The sequence below is a fragment of the Anomalospiza imberbis genome, chromosome 19 (genome assembly GCF_031753505.1).
Source record: "Anomalospiza imberbis isolate Cuckoo-Finch-1a 21T00152 chromosome 19, ASM3175350v1, whole genome shotgun sequence".
NCBI classification, from domain to species: domain Eukaryota; kingdom Metazoa; phylum Chordata; class Aves; order Passeriformes; family Viduidae; genus Anomalospiza; species Anomalospiza imberbis.
This window is the reverse complement of record NC_089699.1, coordinates 9036528-9055683: the sequence shown is the minus strand read 5'-3', so window position 1 is coordinate 9055683 and position 19156 is coordinate 9036528. Positions and strand designations below refer to the sequence as shown.

Here is a 19156-nt window from a genome sequence, read left to right as displayed (position 1 = left end):
AGATCCACAGCTTCCTCGGACCTGAACGGGACCATTTCACATCCTGTAATGTGGCATTGTGCTGGCAATCTCAGCATTCCCACAGTGCAACTGCTGCTGTCTTACCCGGTCCTGCAGAGCACAGGACTCCCACACACACATCAACACACACACCCCTATCAAAACAGGTTTGATTCCAGGTCCCTTCACTCCTAGGCATCCTCCCCCGCCTGCGTGAGGGAGCCTCGGCACGTGTGCCCTGCAATCAGCATCACCATCCACATCCCCAGGGAGGTCCCTGGGATGTGATTGTGCCATGGAGAGGCTGTGACAGCCTCTAGGGGAGCCTTCCCCAGGGCAGGCATCCAGAAAGGGGTCAGCGAGAGCTGTCGTCTGGAGCCACATCAGCCACTTCGAAGCACCCACCTTAATTTACCTGGGTCCCTCAGAGAAGGAAGGGACTTAAAATCAGGACTGACTCAACAATGAGGGTGACAAAAAGGAAAGAAAAACCAAAAAACACTTCCAAAACACTCAAATAGACCCCAAAAGAATGACAGCTACTACGATGAGAACAGCACCACAGTGTGTGACCAGGCACGAGAGAGACAAGCATGGTGGCAGCGGGATGTGCTGTACGTACCCCCGACGAGTCGACAGGCAGCTGAATACAGCTTAACTGCCCACTCGCTTCTTCTCGCTTGGAGATCTCCTGAAGGAGAAATGGGGGGAGGGAAAAGGGAGGAAGGGGAAGGTGGGGTTCAATTTTCAGTTTCAACAGCAGGACTGAGTGGGGAATCAGAAAACACAGGAGAAGAGGCAGGGAAGCAGAGGGGAAGGGGGAGGAGGGCAGTGTGTGGCCACAATGGACAGCCAGGCACTGGATCCATTCCACTCAGCACAGGGAGAGAGTAGGAGATCTCAGGTAGAAAGAAGCCCTTTGAAGGGACCAGCCTTACACCCTTTAAATTAAGTGTTTCGAACAGAGCTTGCTTCAGCTCCTAAGTGATAATTGTGCTAATGAAACACCAGCTAATTATTGAAAACATGATTTTTTTTTGCAGCTGTATAATAGCATCTTTATTTATTACGCTTTCATTAAGCAGCAATGGAGGCTTTTAATGAATGTTTGATTAACATAATATCAGTGCTCTTGCAGGTGAAATACCTAATTTAAGGAGAGACGCAGTCTTCTGTGACTTCAGATCCCTGCTTAGCCCTGTTACTGGAAACACCCATTTGAATCAGCAGTTTAAATCAGGGGTCTGCAGCCAGCGGGGCACAGCCCCATCATGGGAAATTTTGCCACATCCATAACCCCAGCATTTCACAGCACCAGAAGCCAGCCTTTCCCTACCCATTTGGAAAACAGACATCATTTTTCACCTTGTTTTGTTTCCCCTTGCTCGGGGGTGGCTCTCCCAGTATTCCTCACCATTTTTCAGCAGTGTGGCAGTGCCTGGTCCTGTCCCATGGAGCAGCAAGAGGTTCCATGCTGAAGCAGTAGGGCACAGATTATCCCACCAGCTGAATTTCTTGCCCACAGGGCAATGGATCTTTCCTCAGGTTGTTAAATGGTTACAAAACTCATCCCAGCCTAGGCTGGGATGAAGAGTTTAAGGACTTGCCTGCAATGTGATGGGCACTTAAAGTCTTTGCTTGTAACAGAGAGAGACATGGAAAAGCCATCGAAAGGGAAAGATGGAAATTTTCCTTTCACAAGGAAAATCCCATTGAAGCCGACAGGAATGCAATAGGCAAGGGGTGCAAGAAAAAGGCCATCTAAAATCTCCCCTGCAGGAGAAGGGACTGTTGCCTTTGGTGAAAGCCCAGAAGAAGTTAAACATCTATATTTCCCCAAGGATGCTACCCCTAGAGAGCAAGTAGCGTCCTGCAGAGAAAAGGATGGAGAGGCTGGAGGACCTGGGGTGCCAGGGAGAGAGTGGGGCACAAAGGACAGAAAGGATCAAACCCATGGGTGCTGTCCATGGGGACAACAGGACACAAACTGGGAGGATTACCAATGGAAGAATACACCTTGGAGATAACACTACTAGGAATTCCCTCGGGAGAGGAGCTTTATGCCTGACTAAGAGGAGTCATTCCTTGCTTCAGAGAGAAGTCTCCAAGGCAGGCACTGGAGTGGTCGTGCAGCAATTTCCAGTTAGCAGTTCAACCAAACAGAGTCCCCTGCTCACCTTCCCTGTACCAACACCAGAGTCCCATTCAGTCAGGGAATGTGCAGTCAAAAATAACCACATGGCAAAAAAGCCTGTGCCTTTTGCCTGAGAGATGCTGGTTAAAGGAAATATTCCAAATTAAAGGAATTAATTCCAAATTAAAGAAAAAAAATGGGGAAAAAACCCCTCCACCTCAATCCTACAAAATATATTGCTCTGTATTTAAAGTTTGGAGGAGGCCCTTTTAGTTTTTCAGCTGCTTATAGTCATCTGCTGCCTGGCAACTGGGGCTGCAAAGCCATGCACTAAAATTAATGACGTGCTTGTGGATTGAGGAAAGGCACTCAAGAACCAGGGAGATAAAGGCAGCAGCCCCAGGATTGTGTTTCGCCAGAAATCTGAAGGAGAATAGAAAATAAACCCCAACAAACTCAACTCAGAAGAGTCAAGTGCAGACACGGGCAGTAGACGCTGGGGTTTGTTTACAGCGAGAGATGATCTCTCTATCAATTCTGCTTAGGAGAGGATCCTCTGTGCTGGCTTGCAAAAACCAGAATGTGATCCGTTAGCAGAGCTACACACCAGCAAAGCTGAATAAACATAAACCAGCAAGGCGAGACCTGGGGCCTGACCTCCACAGACATTTGCTCCCAGTCTGCTGCAGGAAACCTGGGTCGAGCCAAGGGCTCTCTTGATGCCACTGCACCTTACTGGACAAATGTAGAGAACTCAGAATAACGAGGATGTGGAAGGAAGATTATTATGAAAAAGCTATCATCAAAGCCTGAGATATAAAACAGCAGTTTAATCAGAGTCACAAATTATAGAAATATGGTGTGAGTTTGTTAAAATTGTCACGGCTGTGCAGGACTGACAACCCGGGTTTAGTCTTTGGGGGCTGCACTGGTTCCTGGTCCCTGTGCTCGCCTCAATACTGGCATGAACATCACTGGCTTCAGGCTGTCCCGGTGCTGTCCCAAATCCGAGTTTTCTCCCTGATTTACACAGCACTTAAAGCACATTTCAGCTTACACAGATATCCTGGAGCTGGCTTGGACTAGCCTAGCGCTGCCCTGGCAGAGGAGATGTGGGGGCAGTTAATGGGGCAGCCCTGCTGCAAAAAACAGCCAAGAGCAAATTTGAGGAGTGCTGCAGGCACTTCCCTGACTCCAGGGGAGCCATACCCTCTAGGACATTATTACTGGAATAAAACCACAACCCATTAAGCCAGGACATGACTTTACAGGGAATTGCACCATGGCACAGCCGGCCACAAGGCAAGGGATAATTTGCTGCCCAGGAAGAAGCATGCTGCAGTGGTGGAGCAGGAGTGTGCTCCAGCACGGTAAACCAGGCTAAGCCAAGGAGCAGAGGAGTCAGCCTCCCTTAAGGGCCAGGGACTGGCAAATGGGCTGCTGCATTTAAAGGCTGTATCCTTTTCTCTGCATAGTGGGTGCAGAGATCCAGGTGATCTCCTGTGCTGATGACCTTCAAAGATCAATTTGCTAGATTGAACAAAGGTTGGGTTTCGGAGCTGTCACCAGGAACAGACAAGGAGCTTTGTACCTCTTCTCACTTGAGCAAGGGAACATTTTTGCTATTTGAGAGAACTGGGACAAGGAACATTTTGCTCTTCAAGAGAACCCAGCAGTGATTGTCCCTTTGGCTGAATGGTGGGGGACATTTACAGACAGAAACAGCTACAACAATAACAATTAAAAATTAAAAGCATCAACATGGAGAGAGAGAGAGATGATACAAAAAAAAAATTCTTCTTGCTATGTCCTGGTATGACTCCATTAATTTAACTCCGAACTTCAAAAACAGTAATGATAATAAAAACTGCTCTGTTTGTAGGGTTGCAGTATATTATAATACACATGTAATAAACTTCAAATAGTATTTATTCACCCCAGAATGCTTTAAAAAATCAGAGATAGTGTGTAGAAGCACAGCCCATACAAGCAGACCCTAGTGAGGAGTTTTAGGTTGTATTTACCCCTCCAACCAAAGCCCCGAGCAGGATATAAGGGTCCCCTCCCCTTATGGGCGTTCTTGAACAGTTGGAAAACTTCTGAAAGGAGCAGGTGAGCCTTACAGGTCCCCCACTCTGAGGGGTACTAGGTGACATGCACACCCACTTCGAGCTGGACAGCTGGATTGACAGTAGGATGGAAAAAAAGGTTGAGCTCAAGCCCACATGCCCCCTCCAGCAATGCAGGATGTCTCATGGAAGCTCCCACTGCGACGAAGCAGACAGCAGAGACCAGAAATTATGTACTTCAAAATACGCAGAGCATTGCAGGGCTGGAAACTGGAAGAGCTCCATGAATGCATACCATGAAAAAAGATAATCGTGTCACTAATCTCTTACCAGCCTGTGTAAGTTTTCAGGAGGGGTCTTTAATCTGGATGACAAACACGATGAAAACTGTTTCAAAGAGACTGTCATAGCAGTGATCCCATCCGCAGTGCCTGACTCACACCTCAATTCTCACTCCTGCATTAATGCTAACAATGCTTTTCATTTAAGCCCCTCATTTAGAGGGTTTGCTGTATTAAATTACACTGTGGCTAAGGAAACAAAAAAAGTAAAAAAAAAGAAAAAAAAGAGCTAATATTTTACCCTACTTTTTTCCCATACCACTTCTGTCAAGGTATTGCTGTCCACCTCAGAAATCAGATTCCGGGATCTGGAGGTCCTAAAACTTGAGAAGAAAGCAAAGGCACAAGCATGAGGACATTACCTCTGTCTGGAAACCCTCTACCAGGATGGCCACCAGCAGATTAAAGAGAACATAATTCCCAAATGTCATGAGAGCGATGAAGTAGAGAGCAGCCCAGGATGAGGTGGAGGCCATGCCGTTGTAAAGGACCTTGTTCCAGTCTTCCTGGGTCAAAATCTGCAGAGGAAGGGTATCAGGACTATGGAGATACTGGAGGATAGCATGCTGGGTATCCATGCTCTGGATAGGCCAGACAAGCATCCTGCTTTTAGGGTTTCCACTGTAGCTGTAACCACAGAGGATAAATCCCTTCTGAGCCAGAGAAGAGAGAGAACCAGAGAGGCTGTGATTCCCAACCACCAGCAAGGACCTTGTGCAAATTGCCCTGTCCCCATGTCCAGGGACAGCAATAAGGGAGGGTAATATCACACTGGTCAGACCTTTCCTTTGGTCAGCCAGAATGACTTAAAGTCCTTGACAGATCCCAGGCTTAAAGGGCCCAGAGGTGCTAGAACAAAAAACTGGATGTATCGGCTTTAAACAAGATTCCATTATTTGTCAAAATACCACTGCAAATGGTCCTGATCTCCTCCTTTCCATCCCTTCCCTCTACATTTACTTTCACCCACCCAGTCCATGCCCTGAAAACACAAGAGCCTCCTGACTTGGCAGCCCCTCCTCACCAGGGTTCTGATTTAGTCTGGAAAACAGTCTGAAAGCCCCCATAAACCTGCACTTGTGGCTTTGGGTCATCTTCTTTCCTTGGCATGGAGCTCCACTAAGCTCTCTTGGATGCGTTGGAAAACAACCCCAGTCTTGGCAGTCTCAAAACACCCATCAGTTGTGGCATTTTCCATTTTGTACCTGGAAAACAGTGACGATGGCCCAAAGCAAGGAGTCAAAGTTCTTCCTGTCGGGCAGAGTGTCACCATCCCGCTCTGAAGCGAACTTACAGCCAAAGAGGTGCATGCCCAGGATGCTGCAAATGACAGGAAGCAGGGGCTCAACCATAGGACCACCACACAAATCAGTAATCATACAGCAGGGTGACTCTGTCCTGATTTCACCTGAGCAATTCCTTTTTATGTTTTTTTAAAAAAGATGGATCTTTTGTTCGCTGAAAAACACGCCTTGAGATCACGCAAATCAGTTGTGAATTTAGGTCAAATCTGTCAAGGAGTTTCAACCAAAAAGTATGTCTGCTCCTTATTTTTCTTCTGCTTCATTTTTTGTAAGTCAAAACATTGTCTTTCAACATTTTCTAAACAAAGTGTTTTGACTTTCTGTTTTGCAATGACACATTTTCAGCAAAATATGCTTCAACTGAATTAGGAAGACAAAAAGGGTTTCTGTGAAATGCCTGGATAAGACATATCAGGGGACTCAGAACAGCTTTTTCTATTTTGACAGAAGAACAGAATACCTTTCGTTATGGATAGATACTAAAAGAATAATCTGCTTTTCCCTGCTCTCTGCTAGTAACCTGAATAATCAAATTATTTACAGCTCTACTGAGCACCACACCTGCAAATGGCAGTTTTGGAGTCTCACGGGAAGACGGGACATTGTGCCCTGGAAGAGACTGTCTCTCTTCAGCCTTCCCAGTGCCTGCATTGCTCAAACGCCGCAGTTGGCAGTGGAAAGAGAAAGGCTCTTCTCAAAATCCAGACCAAAATCTAAAGATACAAGGCTACGCCAACCGTGTTTCTAACATTTCTACTTGTCTGAAGATGAGGATATGCAAAGGCACAAGCACCACCATGTCTGACATTCCTTTAGGAACATCATCCTCTTGGCAATATTTTTATCACCAAGCTTTCTGATAGTTGGTAAGTAATGGGATTGCTGTCTTGGGGTGATGTCAAGGAATCATCCAGCCTGAAAGATTTTCTTTGTAAACCATTTCGCAAAGAAATCTCATTTGGCTAAAAGAAAATTTAGGGCAGCAAACCACAGCCAGCAATGCTGGTCCTGGGACCGTTCAGCTCAGCCATGTTGTGGTATGGACTCTGTCACCTCCTCATCCCACCACAGGATCCCATCTGAAAACCCAGAGCAAGCTCAGGACAGGGAATTGAAAACACTCACCTGAAGATGAAGATGAACAGCATCAGCAACATGCAGAAAGTGGCCACGTTGTCCATGGTCTTCATAAGGACAACGAGCTGGCGTTGCAGGGCCGGCATGAAGCGGACCAGCTTCAACACCCGCATGAGACGAAAGGTGCGCAGGACCGAGAGCCCCCCGCCCTGTTGGCCCACGATCTCCCACACACTGAGGAGGACAAAAAATGTCAATGCAAGATGACAGACAAAGCCTAATTGCAAAGGCTGAGAGGAGTGGCAGTGAAGGGAAGGTGAAATTCAGAGAGAAGAGAGATGGAAAGTGGGCAGAGATGTGCTGCCAGTGCCTGCGGTGATCTGGACTCTGTCCAGGCTTGCAAAGAGCAGAGTCCTACTTGAGTGTCAAAAATATGCCTGGAAATCAGTGACTGCAGCTGCAGGGGCAATTATAGCCTTTGCATGTGCCAAAAAAACAGAGATATTTAATTGGGCACCGGTTGTGCCATTTGGATCCCAGACTGTCCCAGGACATCGGGACTGATAGCTTTCTGCTTGGGCCTCTCTCTAAAATGACCGTAAAATAATCCCAAGATACGTATTAGCAATCATGCCTAAGTGCATTAATTACAGAGAGAAGTGTAAAGTGTCACAGGAAGGTATTTATGCCAACTCTCCATTACTTTCTGTTTAATTAAACACCCAAATGAGGAGAAGCACACATAAAGAAAGCTCAAGGTTTGTACCTAATCACCACAATGATCCCATCAAAGATGTTGTATGGATTCTTAATGTAGCCAAAAGGACCATAAACAAGGACTTTCAACAGCATCTCCAGGGCAAAGAGGCTTGTGAAGACAATGTTGCTGATCTCCAGGGCATTGGTAAGTTCCTCTGGCTGGGGAAAGAAGAGGAGGGAAATGAGAAAACAAACAGCCAGCTCCGTATCCAAAAATCACACATGGAAACACAACAAGCCCCAATACTGCAAGTGTAAGAATACTGATGCTAATGATGTGGTGAGAAAATGGCAATAGCTTACTCAAAGCCCAGGAGATGAAAGGAAAATACTTTCAGAGTGTTTAAGCTTTAGAAGTCTATTGTAAAATCAGCTGGTAAATCTGGACATGGACTTCACGTTAATCAGAGCTTTAGGACCACCTCAGGAGGTTTAGGCAGAAGTGGCATGTACTGAGGCTTAATGCTTTGACATCTCCCACACTGATTCTCCTTATGCAGAAGGGAAAGTCAGGCCATTTTTGCATATAAATATCCCTTTAGGGCCTGTCTTTTTATTGAGTAGCTCATCAAAAGATTTGAGCTAATATTTTTCAAAAGCAGAGATCTGAGGTGATATAACCAGAATGGCTCAAAAAAAAAAAAAAAAAAAAAAAAAAAAAAAAAACTCATTCTCAAAAGAAATCTTATTATCAGGCAGCCCCAAATCTGCAAGTGAGGAAGGGCCTGATGCTGGCATTCCAGACAGGCAATCTGACTATAGAAGTAAGAAAAAACCACAAAAACGTAACTAACAGATTCCTGGTAGTCTTAGACCTAAAGTAATACCTTTTATGTTTTTTAGCTTGTTTCACAGAGTGTTCCCAACAATGCCTGCAGATGCCCAGTGCTTCACTTTCCCCGACAGGTGGGCAGGCATTACTGGAAAACATATGGCAAGAAGACAAAACCCGGTGGTGTAGTCTGTGTGGGATCAGTCGGTGGCAAAGAGAGAATCCACATACCAGATCACTTCTCCCCATTTAACCCCAAGACACAGTTGCAGCTGCTTGTTTCTTCTGAAAGGCTTCATTAAAATGAGGAGCTGACATCCTGCTGGCAGATGCTGGTGGGGTCACATCGGCAGCGCTGAGGTGGCGCGCGGCAGTGGGCTGGCACAGCTCACCAAACACCTCGCACACAGTGGCTGCTAGGCTCCTCTGGGGTAGTTTGGCACTGGCTGGTCTAACTTGTAGCCACTCATGTGGCTTTAGATGCCTGGGCCATCAACTTAGATGCCTGGGTTATGGCCAGATGTGCACGCTTACAGCAGCCACACTACAAGCAGAAGTCAATGTGCAACATATGCAGTTGACTGCACCTTCCACTTACATGAAACACATTCGTGACTGGCCAAAAACTTCCTGTGACAGACCAGGAGCTGCCACACCACCAGCACAGGCTGTAGACTTTGACTTGAGGTGACCCAACCCCGATATGATGGCAACCACAAGAGTAGAGATCTCAGGGGGAGGGTCGACACTTGGTCCACCGTGCTTCAGAACCTCAAAAAACTACAGTGACCAAGGGGTTCATAGATACATGCTGGCAAAAAACCACAGATAAATCCATGTAGGCATTCAAATATTTGTTTCCAAGGGTTAAACTACCCAGGCCTAGCCTTTGCAGCTCAAGTTCCTCCAACCCAGCTTGAGGGTAGATGGGGACCCAAATTGGTGTGATGTTATCTCAACATGGTAGTGAATCCCTGAGGACTTGCACCGATAATATCCCTGCACAGATATTGGCAGGAACTTGTGATGACACAGGATAGCAAAGGAGGAAAAAGCAGCATTTAAAAGAAAATTTAATAAAAAAGTAAAAAAAAGAGGGTGTTGAACACAACTTATACCTCAAACATCCTTGCTGAAGAACAGATCCCTTGGCTAGAGCTTGCCAAACACACCACGCACACAGCCCAAATCACCTGCCACTGATCTACAGCTAAAATACAAATGCTGCAGCTCCCAATATTAAATTCAGCCATGGTTTAATGCTGTAATACCTATGGGAACACTCAGACACAGGGTAATAAATAGGCCAAGAACTTATATGTCAAGCTGCACCTCAGGACAATTTGAAATAGCTACAATTCTACATTACTCACAAAAAATGCCAACTCATTCATGAGCGCCTCAGTGCTGAGGGAGGCTGTGCTGTTATTAGTACTGCAGTGATACAGCTGGAAAGGAGATGTGTTCCTGGAAGATTTCCTTCTCATCCATCAGCACCACTAACCTGGATCCTGAAGGCTGATTTCCACCCTCTATTCCCCCTCTGCAGGGGTACAGTGAAATTCACTGGTGCCACAGGCACAACCCTGTTAAATCCCTTGCCCAACATCTCCTGGAGTCACAACATCCCTTCCTCGTGGGGGCTGACATGGAAAATCCAACAGCCCTGGAAGGGATGACATGTCAATAGCATGGATTAATGAAACTTTGGACTTCATGGGCACTTTCTGGTCAGAGATGTTGGAATGTGCAAATCCAGATGGGAGGTGCTGGCAGGGCATAGCTGGGTGATGTGGGGAGGCAGAGGGGGAGCAGCACTTACATTGCAGCTCTCTCAGGATCTTCAGCACACACTGGAGGGGCTGTGACCCCTCTGGCCCATGAAATTTCCCTCCCAGACCATCCGACTCAGGAGATATCCAACACCCAAATAGCCCTGGCACTGGCTTGTGAGGGCTATGGGTCAGCCTGTGCTGACACAGCAGCAAAAAATCTACCTGCCTCCCGTTACTTCACCCCAAGAAAGCTGCCTGCCCTCCCACTCCTCCTCCACACACTCTTTTCCACTTCTCTTGCAGGAAACAGTTTTCAATATCTGAGGCACTGGGCAGACATAAGAAAAATGAAGAGTGGGAACTCCTGAACCAGAGGTGAAAATTAATATCCAAAAATCTAATTGGTCAAACTGGATTGAAAGAGAAAGGGAAAACTTCCATGTCATCCATCCAGGAAAAGAGAAGATCCAGAGCAGCCTGGAGCTCTGCTGGGGTGGGTAAGCTGAGCATCTCCTGGAAGCACACTCCACTCTGACCTGGCTGAAATCAGCTGAGTTATTTTGCTTTAGGAAACTACATATCCCTAAACAGTTGAGATGGGGCGATGCAAATTACTTGGGGGATTTCACAGCCATCTGTGAAGCAGGGCATCCCCTCAAGACCCTCAGTCCCACTCAGGGGTCCCCAGGGCAGCTCATGAGTCCCCTGAAGCAGCTCATCATCGCTTTCAAGGGACACAGAGCTGCAGCTGGTCCATGGGGCACCCCTGCCATGACACCACTGGGATTTATTTGTACCAAGAGAGGGGGGCTGTGATCATCATCCTGCCCCGGGGAATCTCAGCCAGGCAGTGGGGATTCAGACCCTTCTAAGAATGCCAGCTATGGGATTTTCATTCAGCCACAGATGTATAAGATAATAAGATTTTTTATAAGATGCTCCTACTCTAGAGAAATCACAAATATGTCTGAGATCTCTTTCCTGAGACATCATTATAGTACAGCAGGAACATGATTTTCTCTCCCATGGGAATTGAAATTATCATCCCATCCCAAACAAGAATTCAAAATTTCAGATTTGGGAAATAAAGACATAATGCACAAAACCTTGGAGGTTCTTCCCTCTATTTCGGTCCCCATTCCTTTATCCCTTTGTTCTGTACTGTAAATCAACTAAAATTAAAAAACATAAATAAAAGTCAGCTTGAAGAAGAACACTGAACTTTTTGTTCCCCAACTGTCATTGGGGAGCCAATGGGAACCATTAGGGAACTAACCCCCCAGCTGGACATTTCAAACACCTCAGACAACATATTCCAATAAAGTTGGGGTTTTTTTGAGGCCAGTCCACTGAAACTGCTCCTCTCCCACAAACAACTTCAAATATGATAAACTGCCATTTTCTGACCATAACTGTCTAATCAAAACACTATTGACCAGCTCTAGACATGATGTACCTGAGAGGGTCACTGACTCCTGGCACACAACCAGCTCCATGGATCCTCACTGGGCTGGGAGGAAAACAGCTGGCAAAATCACTCAGATTTTCTCTCTGAGGGTCACAACACAGCAGCTGGGGGAAGTAATATCCTTCCTTTGACTAAATGATAGATGGCGGGGGGAAAAAAAAAACCTTCCAGGACCACCCTAAAAAAGACATTTTTCAGGAAGCAGAAACTGAGGTGCAGAGCCTGGGGTTTCTATGCAGCACAAAGCCTCTGCCCACCACCCCCATTACAGCACAGCTGCCACAGCCTCAGCTTCTCCATTAAAAGAAGAGTCTGCTAATTCTCTCATCAGTAGCAGCAGTGCCTAATTAAAAGGAAAGCATCCTATGATTAAACGAGCAACACCCAGAAAAAGCGAGATCCAAGTGTAATTCAACTGTGCTACAAAACACCAGCTCTGCCGATGAGCCCTCAGTAAATGCTGAATTTTGTTTACAGGACATCTTGCCTTGCTAGACACACAGATATGTTGTCCTGGATAAATCATTCCCTGTTAGCCTTCTGTTTGTGTAGTGTCGATTTGTTGATGTACCAAACAGCACATTGACAAGTTGTGGCAGCACATGAAATCAGAGCAGACAGGGCAGCGCTGCTCAGAAAACACGGAGCATCACTGGGGCAGCAGGAGGATGTGAGCCCCGGGCACCCACCCAGACCTGACCGTGCCTGGCAGGGAGCAAGTGTGACAGCCAGGAGGGCATGCTCTCTGCACCCTGTCTGGAGGATTCAGGCAAGGCTATCTGGCACCAAGCAGGGCACTGCCAGGGGGGATGGCAGGAAGCAAGGGAAGATGTCCCCAGAGTGGCTCAGGAGGTGTCTCAAAGCTGGACCAGCACCTTGCCCTTTTTTGGCAATCAGAAATAGGCTGTAATGCATTTATTTCTTTCCCCCCCCCTATTTTTAAAGTTGAGTAGATGTTCATGAATGAGATTTCCAATGGCAGAAGGGACATACTCCATTTCTATGTGGGCACATGCCTCTGCTCCCTGCACACAAGGCTCCAAGGTGTCCCCTGAGCAAGCGAGGCTGTGGGCACTAAGTAGGGAAGAAAGTGAGGACAGGAGCTGGGGCCATGCAAGCCCCAGGGCCTGTGTCCCCCAATTTCTGAAAAACAAACCCTGCTGCTATATGAAGTGCAACCAAGTGCCCCAGCAGACAGTGCCCAGAGCTTACAAGGCTTCCAACTCCTGCCTTCCTCCAGCTGTGACCCATTTAGGGCACAGGGTCTTCATCATCATCATCATCAGACCTGCACCCAGTGCTGTGGGTATGGCTGGCACAGATCCATCCATCCCACACTCCCCTCGTCCAGACAACGAGTTCCAGGCTGCAGGCAAGCCTGGTCTTGTCCAGCCCGTGCTCCTGGGATGCCAACACAAAAGAACAGAAGCATCCCAGGGTCTTTCCTCTCTATCTTGCTAGCAATAAAACAGAAAAACTCACTCTGTTTCACCACAGCGCAGAGCAAGGGATGAGACAACCAGCCAGGAGGCAGATCCCTCCTGATCCCAAGGGATATCTTTGAGATATCACTCTGCTTCTATGAGTGTATCCAGAAGACGATGAAAACTTCTAACCCATTCAAACTGCTGCAAGAATAAGACCTTTCTGAAATCATTACCATGGCAACTAGGAAAAATAACACTGAAAGAAACTACCGACCTCAGCTATTTCACAGGAAACACCAACAACATTTTACTGACTCATCACTTGCAGATTTCTAATATATATACATAAGAAAGAAAATCAAATGGGTCACACAAAGATAGGATTTTCAACTTGACACTGCTCTGTTAAGATCCTCTCCACCCTCCATGTGGGTGCAGACACATAAGAGGTCCACCCCGGAACAGAAGCCAGACCACAAGTCCTGGGGCAAAATGCAAGAAATTCTCATGAACAGAAGCAGCTCTTAATTAACAAAATGAGGTGCCCTTTCTTTGCCCTCTCCCACGCTCAGTTCCCCATGACTGATAGCTCATGGCAGTGTCCTCACTCAATCCACAAGCCTTCTCCTTGCATTGCCCCTATAACATCCACATTATTCCCCCTGTATCAATGCACCCACTGAACCACGACCATCCAAAATACCACTTCAGTTCCCTTCAGTAAATACAGCTCCTGTTGGCTCCAGAGCTGCTTGCGACTTTATAAATAGAAACTCAATCCACACATATTTTCAGAAGTGACATTCATTGTTTTTGGGGGTCCTTAAAAGGTATCAGGCTTTAACTACTGTCCTGTGCCCAGCAGAGCAAACCTGAGCCATGCTTAATCGGGGTATGATAGGTTTTCCTCTACTTGTCCTTTGCCAACTTGGTTAAAGAAAACAATTTGAAAAGTGGCAGGATTGCAGCAGGTTTTGCTCTGCTCCTCCTGGGGCTGGAGATATGGAAAAGGGTAGCATGCTTACTGCTCAGTGGGCTGGAGAAGCACTGCTGGGATGTTCAGGATTTATAGGCATTTATAATAAGGAAATAACTTCAGACAAGTTAACAAGTCCAGTTACATCCCTTCACTGCCTGGGAAAGAAGGATTTTCTTATGGGCTGAATGGAGGCTGAATATTTCATGCCACAGCAAGTAATGCTGTAAGAAAGGGAGGAAAGCAGCTTTCATTTCAGAGAAATCAGAGCTGTCTGCACAGAAGGGATTCCCCTTCCATCCCTTCTGCTAATCTCCTTGTCTTCCACCCAGCCTTCCCCATTCCAATCAACATGCGTCCCTTCCCAGCCCACATCTGCAGAGAGAAGGAGCTGAGTCCTGTGGACATGGAACCTCCTGGTGCAAGACCTTCCTCTCCAATACATCTCTGATGAGGAACCATGGCAATAAACTGAATTCCCTGGCCCCAACTGCCCATACGTGGCTGAGTTCCCAGCCCCTGCCTGTCTACCTTGAGAGTGGGTGCAAATTAGGGAAGGAGCCCCAAATTTGATGGAGAATTTCATCGACCCACCCCTGAAGGGACCTTCCATGAACCATGGCTGCCCAGACCCATAAACAGGGCCTGCAGACCACACCCTCCTCCACCAAGTCCTGCAGCTGGGTTCTCTTTATCACTCTCAGGAGGCACAGCAGATATTCTTGCCTGCAGTCCTTATCTCTCTCTGCTTGAGATTTCTGGATGAATATTATCCCAGCAAATGCAAGAAAAACATGAACCAGCTCATCCCTTTGCTCAGGTTTCGCAGGAGCTTAAGCTGAACAAAAGCTGCATTTCTATTTGGTCACACCTTGTAAGTACTTAAGATTTAAAGCCCTCTATTTCTGGTTAATCTAAACCAAGTTTGAAACTTATCTCCCCATTAGTACTTGAGGAGGGACCAGGGGGAGGAAGGAAATAAAAAGAGGGAAAGAAAAATGCTGTCACTGTAGAGCTCCTGCACAGTTCTGCTGAACCTGGGTTTCTGATGCTGGTAACACTATCTCTAATGCTGACAGACATCCATGGGGGAAAAGCTGCTCGTTTCCTAACATCAGCAAAAAACCAATTATAACAAAGAGCTGAAATCAAGCAGAGATGAGGGAAAAAGCACTCGGCTCCTGCCCCCATTCCTGCTGGGGGCTGAGCAGGGTGGGAATGGGCTCTGTGAGGACATTGGTGGCAGCAGGGCAGAATCATGGGTGCCAACAGCATTGGGACAAAATTCTACCAGGAGAACTGTGGAAAAATATGGACTGATCCCTGGGAAAACACCAATAACCAGAAGTGCTTACAGATGAAAGTGTTTGTGGTGCAAGCTGAGGGTGCTCCAGATGCTCTAGCTCAATTTCCTGGATCCCAAACAAGGGGAACAACCACAATAATCAAAGGAACAGAAAGAAACGCCTGGCTATCTGCATAGAGCAGCGATTTTTCATCCATACAGGGATGAAGCAAGTCTTGAAAGTGCACATCATTTTTCGATTTCACCTTGCTGGAGTCTCTTCTCATAGCTGCCTGAGCAGAGATAACATGAGGGTATGGATGGCAGCTGAAACAACAGCTGTAATGATAGGATCTAAGGCAGCCCAAGTATTTCCAGCCTCTGAACTAAATTAACAGGAAAGGACTGACACTTATGGTTTCCCAACCAGGGAGCTGAAGAAAACTCTAGCAGGTGTCAAGGAATCTATACACACTCATTTCTAAAGCATGCAGAGAACTGATTTATCTGATAAAAAAAGAACCTTTCCAGTTACATGAAATCTCATTTAATTTTGAAATAATTCAGTCTCCAGAACCAGGATAAAGTCTGCTTTGTAGGCACAGCCCATTTTTTAATGACTAAGAGGACCATGGCATTTTTTATCCCTGGAAGACCTTCACAAGTGGGTCAATTAAAACATGCGAGTTTCTACAAGACCTCATAAACCCTTCCAATCCCTGAGAAGCAGAAGAACCCCAAGGTCCATAAAAACAATTACCCCCACTAACAAACAGAGAACTGGTTTTGAAGCTGGTAATCCTAGCGATTAACAGCTCTGATGACTTCCATTAGCATTGACTCCTCCAACAAGAAGCCATAAATAAGAGTAATTTCTGCGTAAGCAGGAGCTAACTGAATACAGCACGTGCAAACCCATAGGGCACCTCACTTGCCTGCTGTGGGAGTGCCCCTTGCAGCTGGAGTGTCGAGGAATTAAGTTGATGGTAGCTCCAAGCTCTACATAGGGCAAAGCCAGCAGGCGCTGAGGGAGGGAAGATCCTCGCTGAGCTGCCAAGGCTTTGATTGCTTGGCTAAGAGCAGCTGGCACAGGGCTGGAGATGTGTAATGAGTTAAATAGAGATGTGGGATGTGCACCTGAGTGGAAGTGGAGATACCGCTATAGGAAGATAAGGCAGTGCATGAACGGGAGACCTTGTGAGCTCCTGGGAAGAGCCTTGGGCAGATGGAGGTTTTCCAAGGAAAGGCTGTTTCATTGATTCAGGGATGCATGCACCTGTGTAAGTGCCCTTCTAAAACAAAGCCTAATGACTCAGACTCATATGGGGAAGTATCAAATGAGAAATTTCACCACAAAGCTGGTCTGTACCATTCAGTTGGAGTGAGACAGCCAGGGTATAGGGTTAAGGAGTACAGCACCAGTTTACATCAGTGTGTGATGCAGAGAGCCCCTGGTGCAGCACCAGCTGGGACATGGACATGGGACAGGTCTTTGAGTCCTTGCACTCACAGGAAACAACTCAGAAGAGATGCAAGAGATACCAGAAATATTTTACAGAACAAAAGGATTCCCTTCCTTCCTGACCTGGGCACCTGGCAGAAATCCATGTGCATCAAAGAAGCCAAAATATGTGTGTCCTGGATTGACCTGGCATGGAGCCACAGAGGCTGGAAGGGACATGGTGCTGTCCACAGCTGCCCTATGCAGCCAGACAATGGTGAGCTGCAACCAGTCCCCAGATCTCCCACAGCCTTCTCAGGAGGTGAACGAGCACTGGGCAATATCACATTTTAGGACATAGGGATGGTCAAAGGAGCAACCTCCACACACCTGACAAATCTGCAGCTGGCATCCACCAGCAGCAAAATGTTCAACTGGGCTTCAGACTGGTGGGGATTGGGATGCTCTTGATCACCAAGTCCTGGGAGCAAAGTACTTCTCAACCCAAAGATGCCCTTATCTTTTGAGGCAGTGCTCATACAGGGATCCAGACCTGCTACCCTCCAGTCTGCCCAGAACTTTGGACACACAAGCACTCTGAGACCTGGGGCACCAACCTGTCACACCCCCACTGCCCAGTTCCCTGACACCATTTCTCCATGGCACAATCCAATTTTCCTCCCACATGGAGAAATCAATCAGTGGGTGTTATGACAGCTAATAATTTCCAGTTACCTTCTTCCTTGCACATTGAATTCAGGCAGAAGCAGAAGTACATAAATACCATTTGGGTAACTATTATTAATACTCGAACCTGCAGCCTAATGGTTGCTCCATGCTGGCAGGTTTTCTAACTGTTCACCTCCCCTCTCCATCATACTGGATACCTTAAAATTTAATGTTCTGTGATGCTGATTAAGACAACCCTCTTGTTCTCGAGCCTTGCCTGTTTACATAAATAGACACTTTAATGCATTTTGCCAGCAAGGTTTCCTTTGACTCCTTGGCACAGATGGTTGATATTTCCATGCTGCAGCAGCTATTAGATTGTAATGTTACCAATGACAACTTTACTTCATCTGTACGCTGCTCTCTCCCCTGCAGCAGGACGTAAGAGGAATTCGGCTTGAGATACTGCCATAGGCTTAGGCTGCTCCTGTCTCCTACAGAAGGCGCTTGCCCACCTTGGCTCTGGGCACTGGCTTTGTGGATCCCTACAACACGCTGCTGTAGCTGGGGGTCCTCCAATGGCTGCACTCATGCTGGGGACATATCAGGCATCGCCTTATCCCACTTCCTCGAATAACTGCCTCCCATGGATAATGAGCTTTTCTCCTTGGGTGCTGTCCCAAAGAGTCATTCACCCTTGTCACTTCTCCAATTTGCTCTTAAAAATCAACAAAAGGCTCCCCACAGGTCTGAACCAATTCTTTCTTCTTTCTTTCAGAGACACCAGGGGTTTGGATCCATTTAGATCCAAGTCCACACAAGACCCATGCAGGGAATTGAACCCATTGCAGCTTTGGGGAGGCCAGTGAAGGACTCTCCAGTCTCTTTCTTGTTATGTTAACAATGGCAAAACACCGCAGAGACGGCGGCTGAAATTCAAGTGCTATTTAAACAAATGAATATGTAGGGTATAGTTCATACAATGTGAGTTCAGACAAGGAAACTCAGAACAGCCAGGAAGCTCAATGTGAACCAGATTTTAAAAACAAAAACAAAACCTCCAAAGCCCTTCCTCAAGGAAGCCCTTGCCGAATTCTTTCCCCTAATGAGAAGTCCAACATCATGCCTCATACTAAAGCCTTTGCTTTTCACTCCAAGAAAGGACTTGGAGGAAAAAAAGGAAAATAAAAGCAGCACATTATGGAACAGAGCCTGGCTTACAGCCAGGGCTGGGGGGAAAGCAGCATAGAAAACCTCTAGTTTAGCAGCATATTTTACTCCTGTTCTATGGCAGAACAATCTTTTGCAAAGCCGCAGCTGTTTGAACCCACAGTGCTGCAGAGGCTCAGCTTCCCTAAGGTGAATCAGTCAATTGGTTCAACAGTGTATTTAAAATCCCCCTGAGTCTACCTTTAAAACACATTTATATTCCTCTACCCAAATCTAATAGTTTCTACCTGCATTTTGCTTCATCTCTGTAGAAAAACAAGCTATTTAGCAGCCACATTAATAATCTGTGGCAATCTGGTTGTCATTTCCCTAATGGAAAATTTCACACTGCTGCCCAACAGCCACAACGTGGCGAGTGCTGCGAGCACCTCACACTGCACTGCCTCCCTCCCACTGCACCTAGAGTCAGAAGAACAGCAGGAGTTGGTT

The 19156-nt window shown here is 46.7% G+C and overlaps 1 protein-coding gene across 21 annotated transcripts in view; it reads right to left on the bottom strand.

The window, feature by feature from the left end:
- Positions 1 to 19156, bottom strand: part of CACNA1G (calcium voltage-gated channel subunit alpha1 G) — a 143662-nt gene that overhangs the window by 56112 nt on the left and 68394 nt on the right. For 16 of the 21 annotated variants that reach the window (XM_068209573.1, XM_068209590.1, XM_068209591.1 and 13 more), the window contains exons 11-15: positions 7692 to 7843; positions 6974 to 7159; positions 5750 to 5864; positions 4907 to 5062; positions 623 to 691 (exon numbers count right to left, since the gene is read on the bottom strand). In XM_068209573.1, the coding sequence (XP_068065674.1) occupies positions 623 to 691; positions 4907 to 5062; positions 5750 to 5864; positions 6974 to 7159; positions 7692 to 7843 (678 nt within the window). The remainder of the gene's footprint in view (positions 1 to 622; positions 692 to 4906; positions 5063 to 5749; positions 5865 to 6973; positions 7160 to 7691; positions 7844 to 19156) is intronic. The other 5 variants (XM_068209581.1, XM_068209584.1, XM_068209589.1 and 2 more) reach the window with 1 other exon arrangement.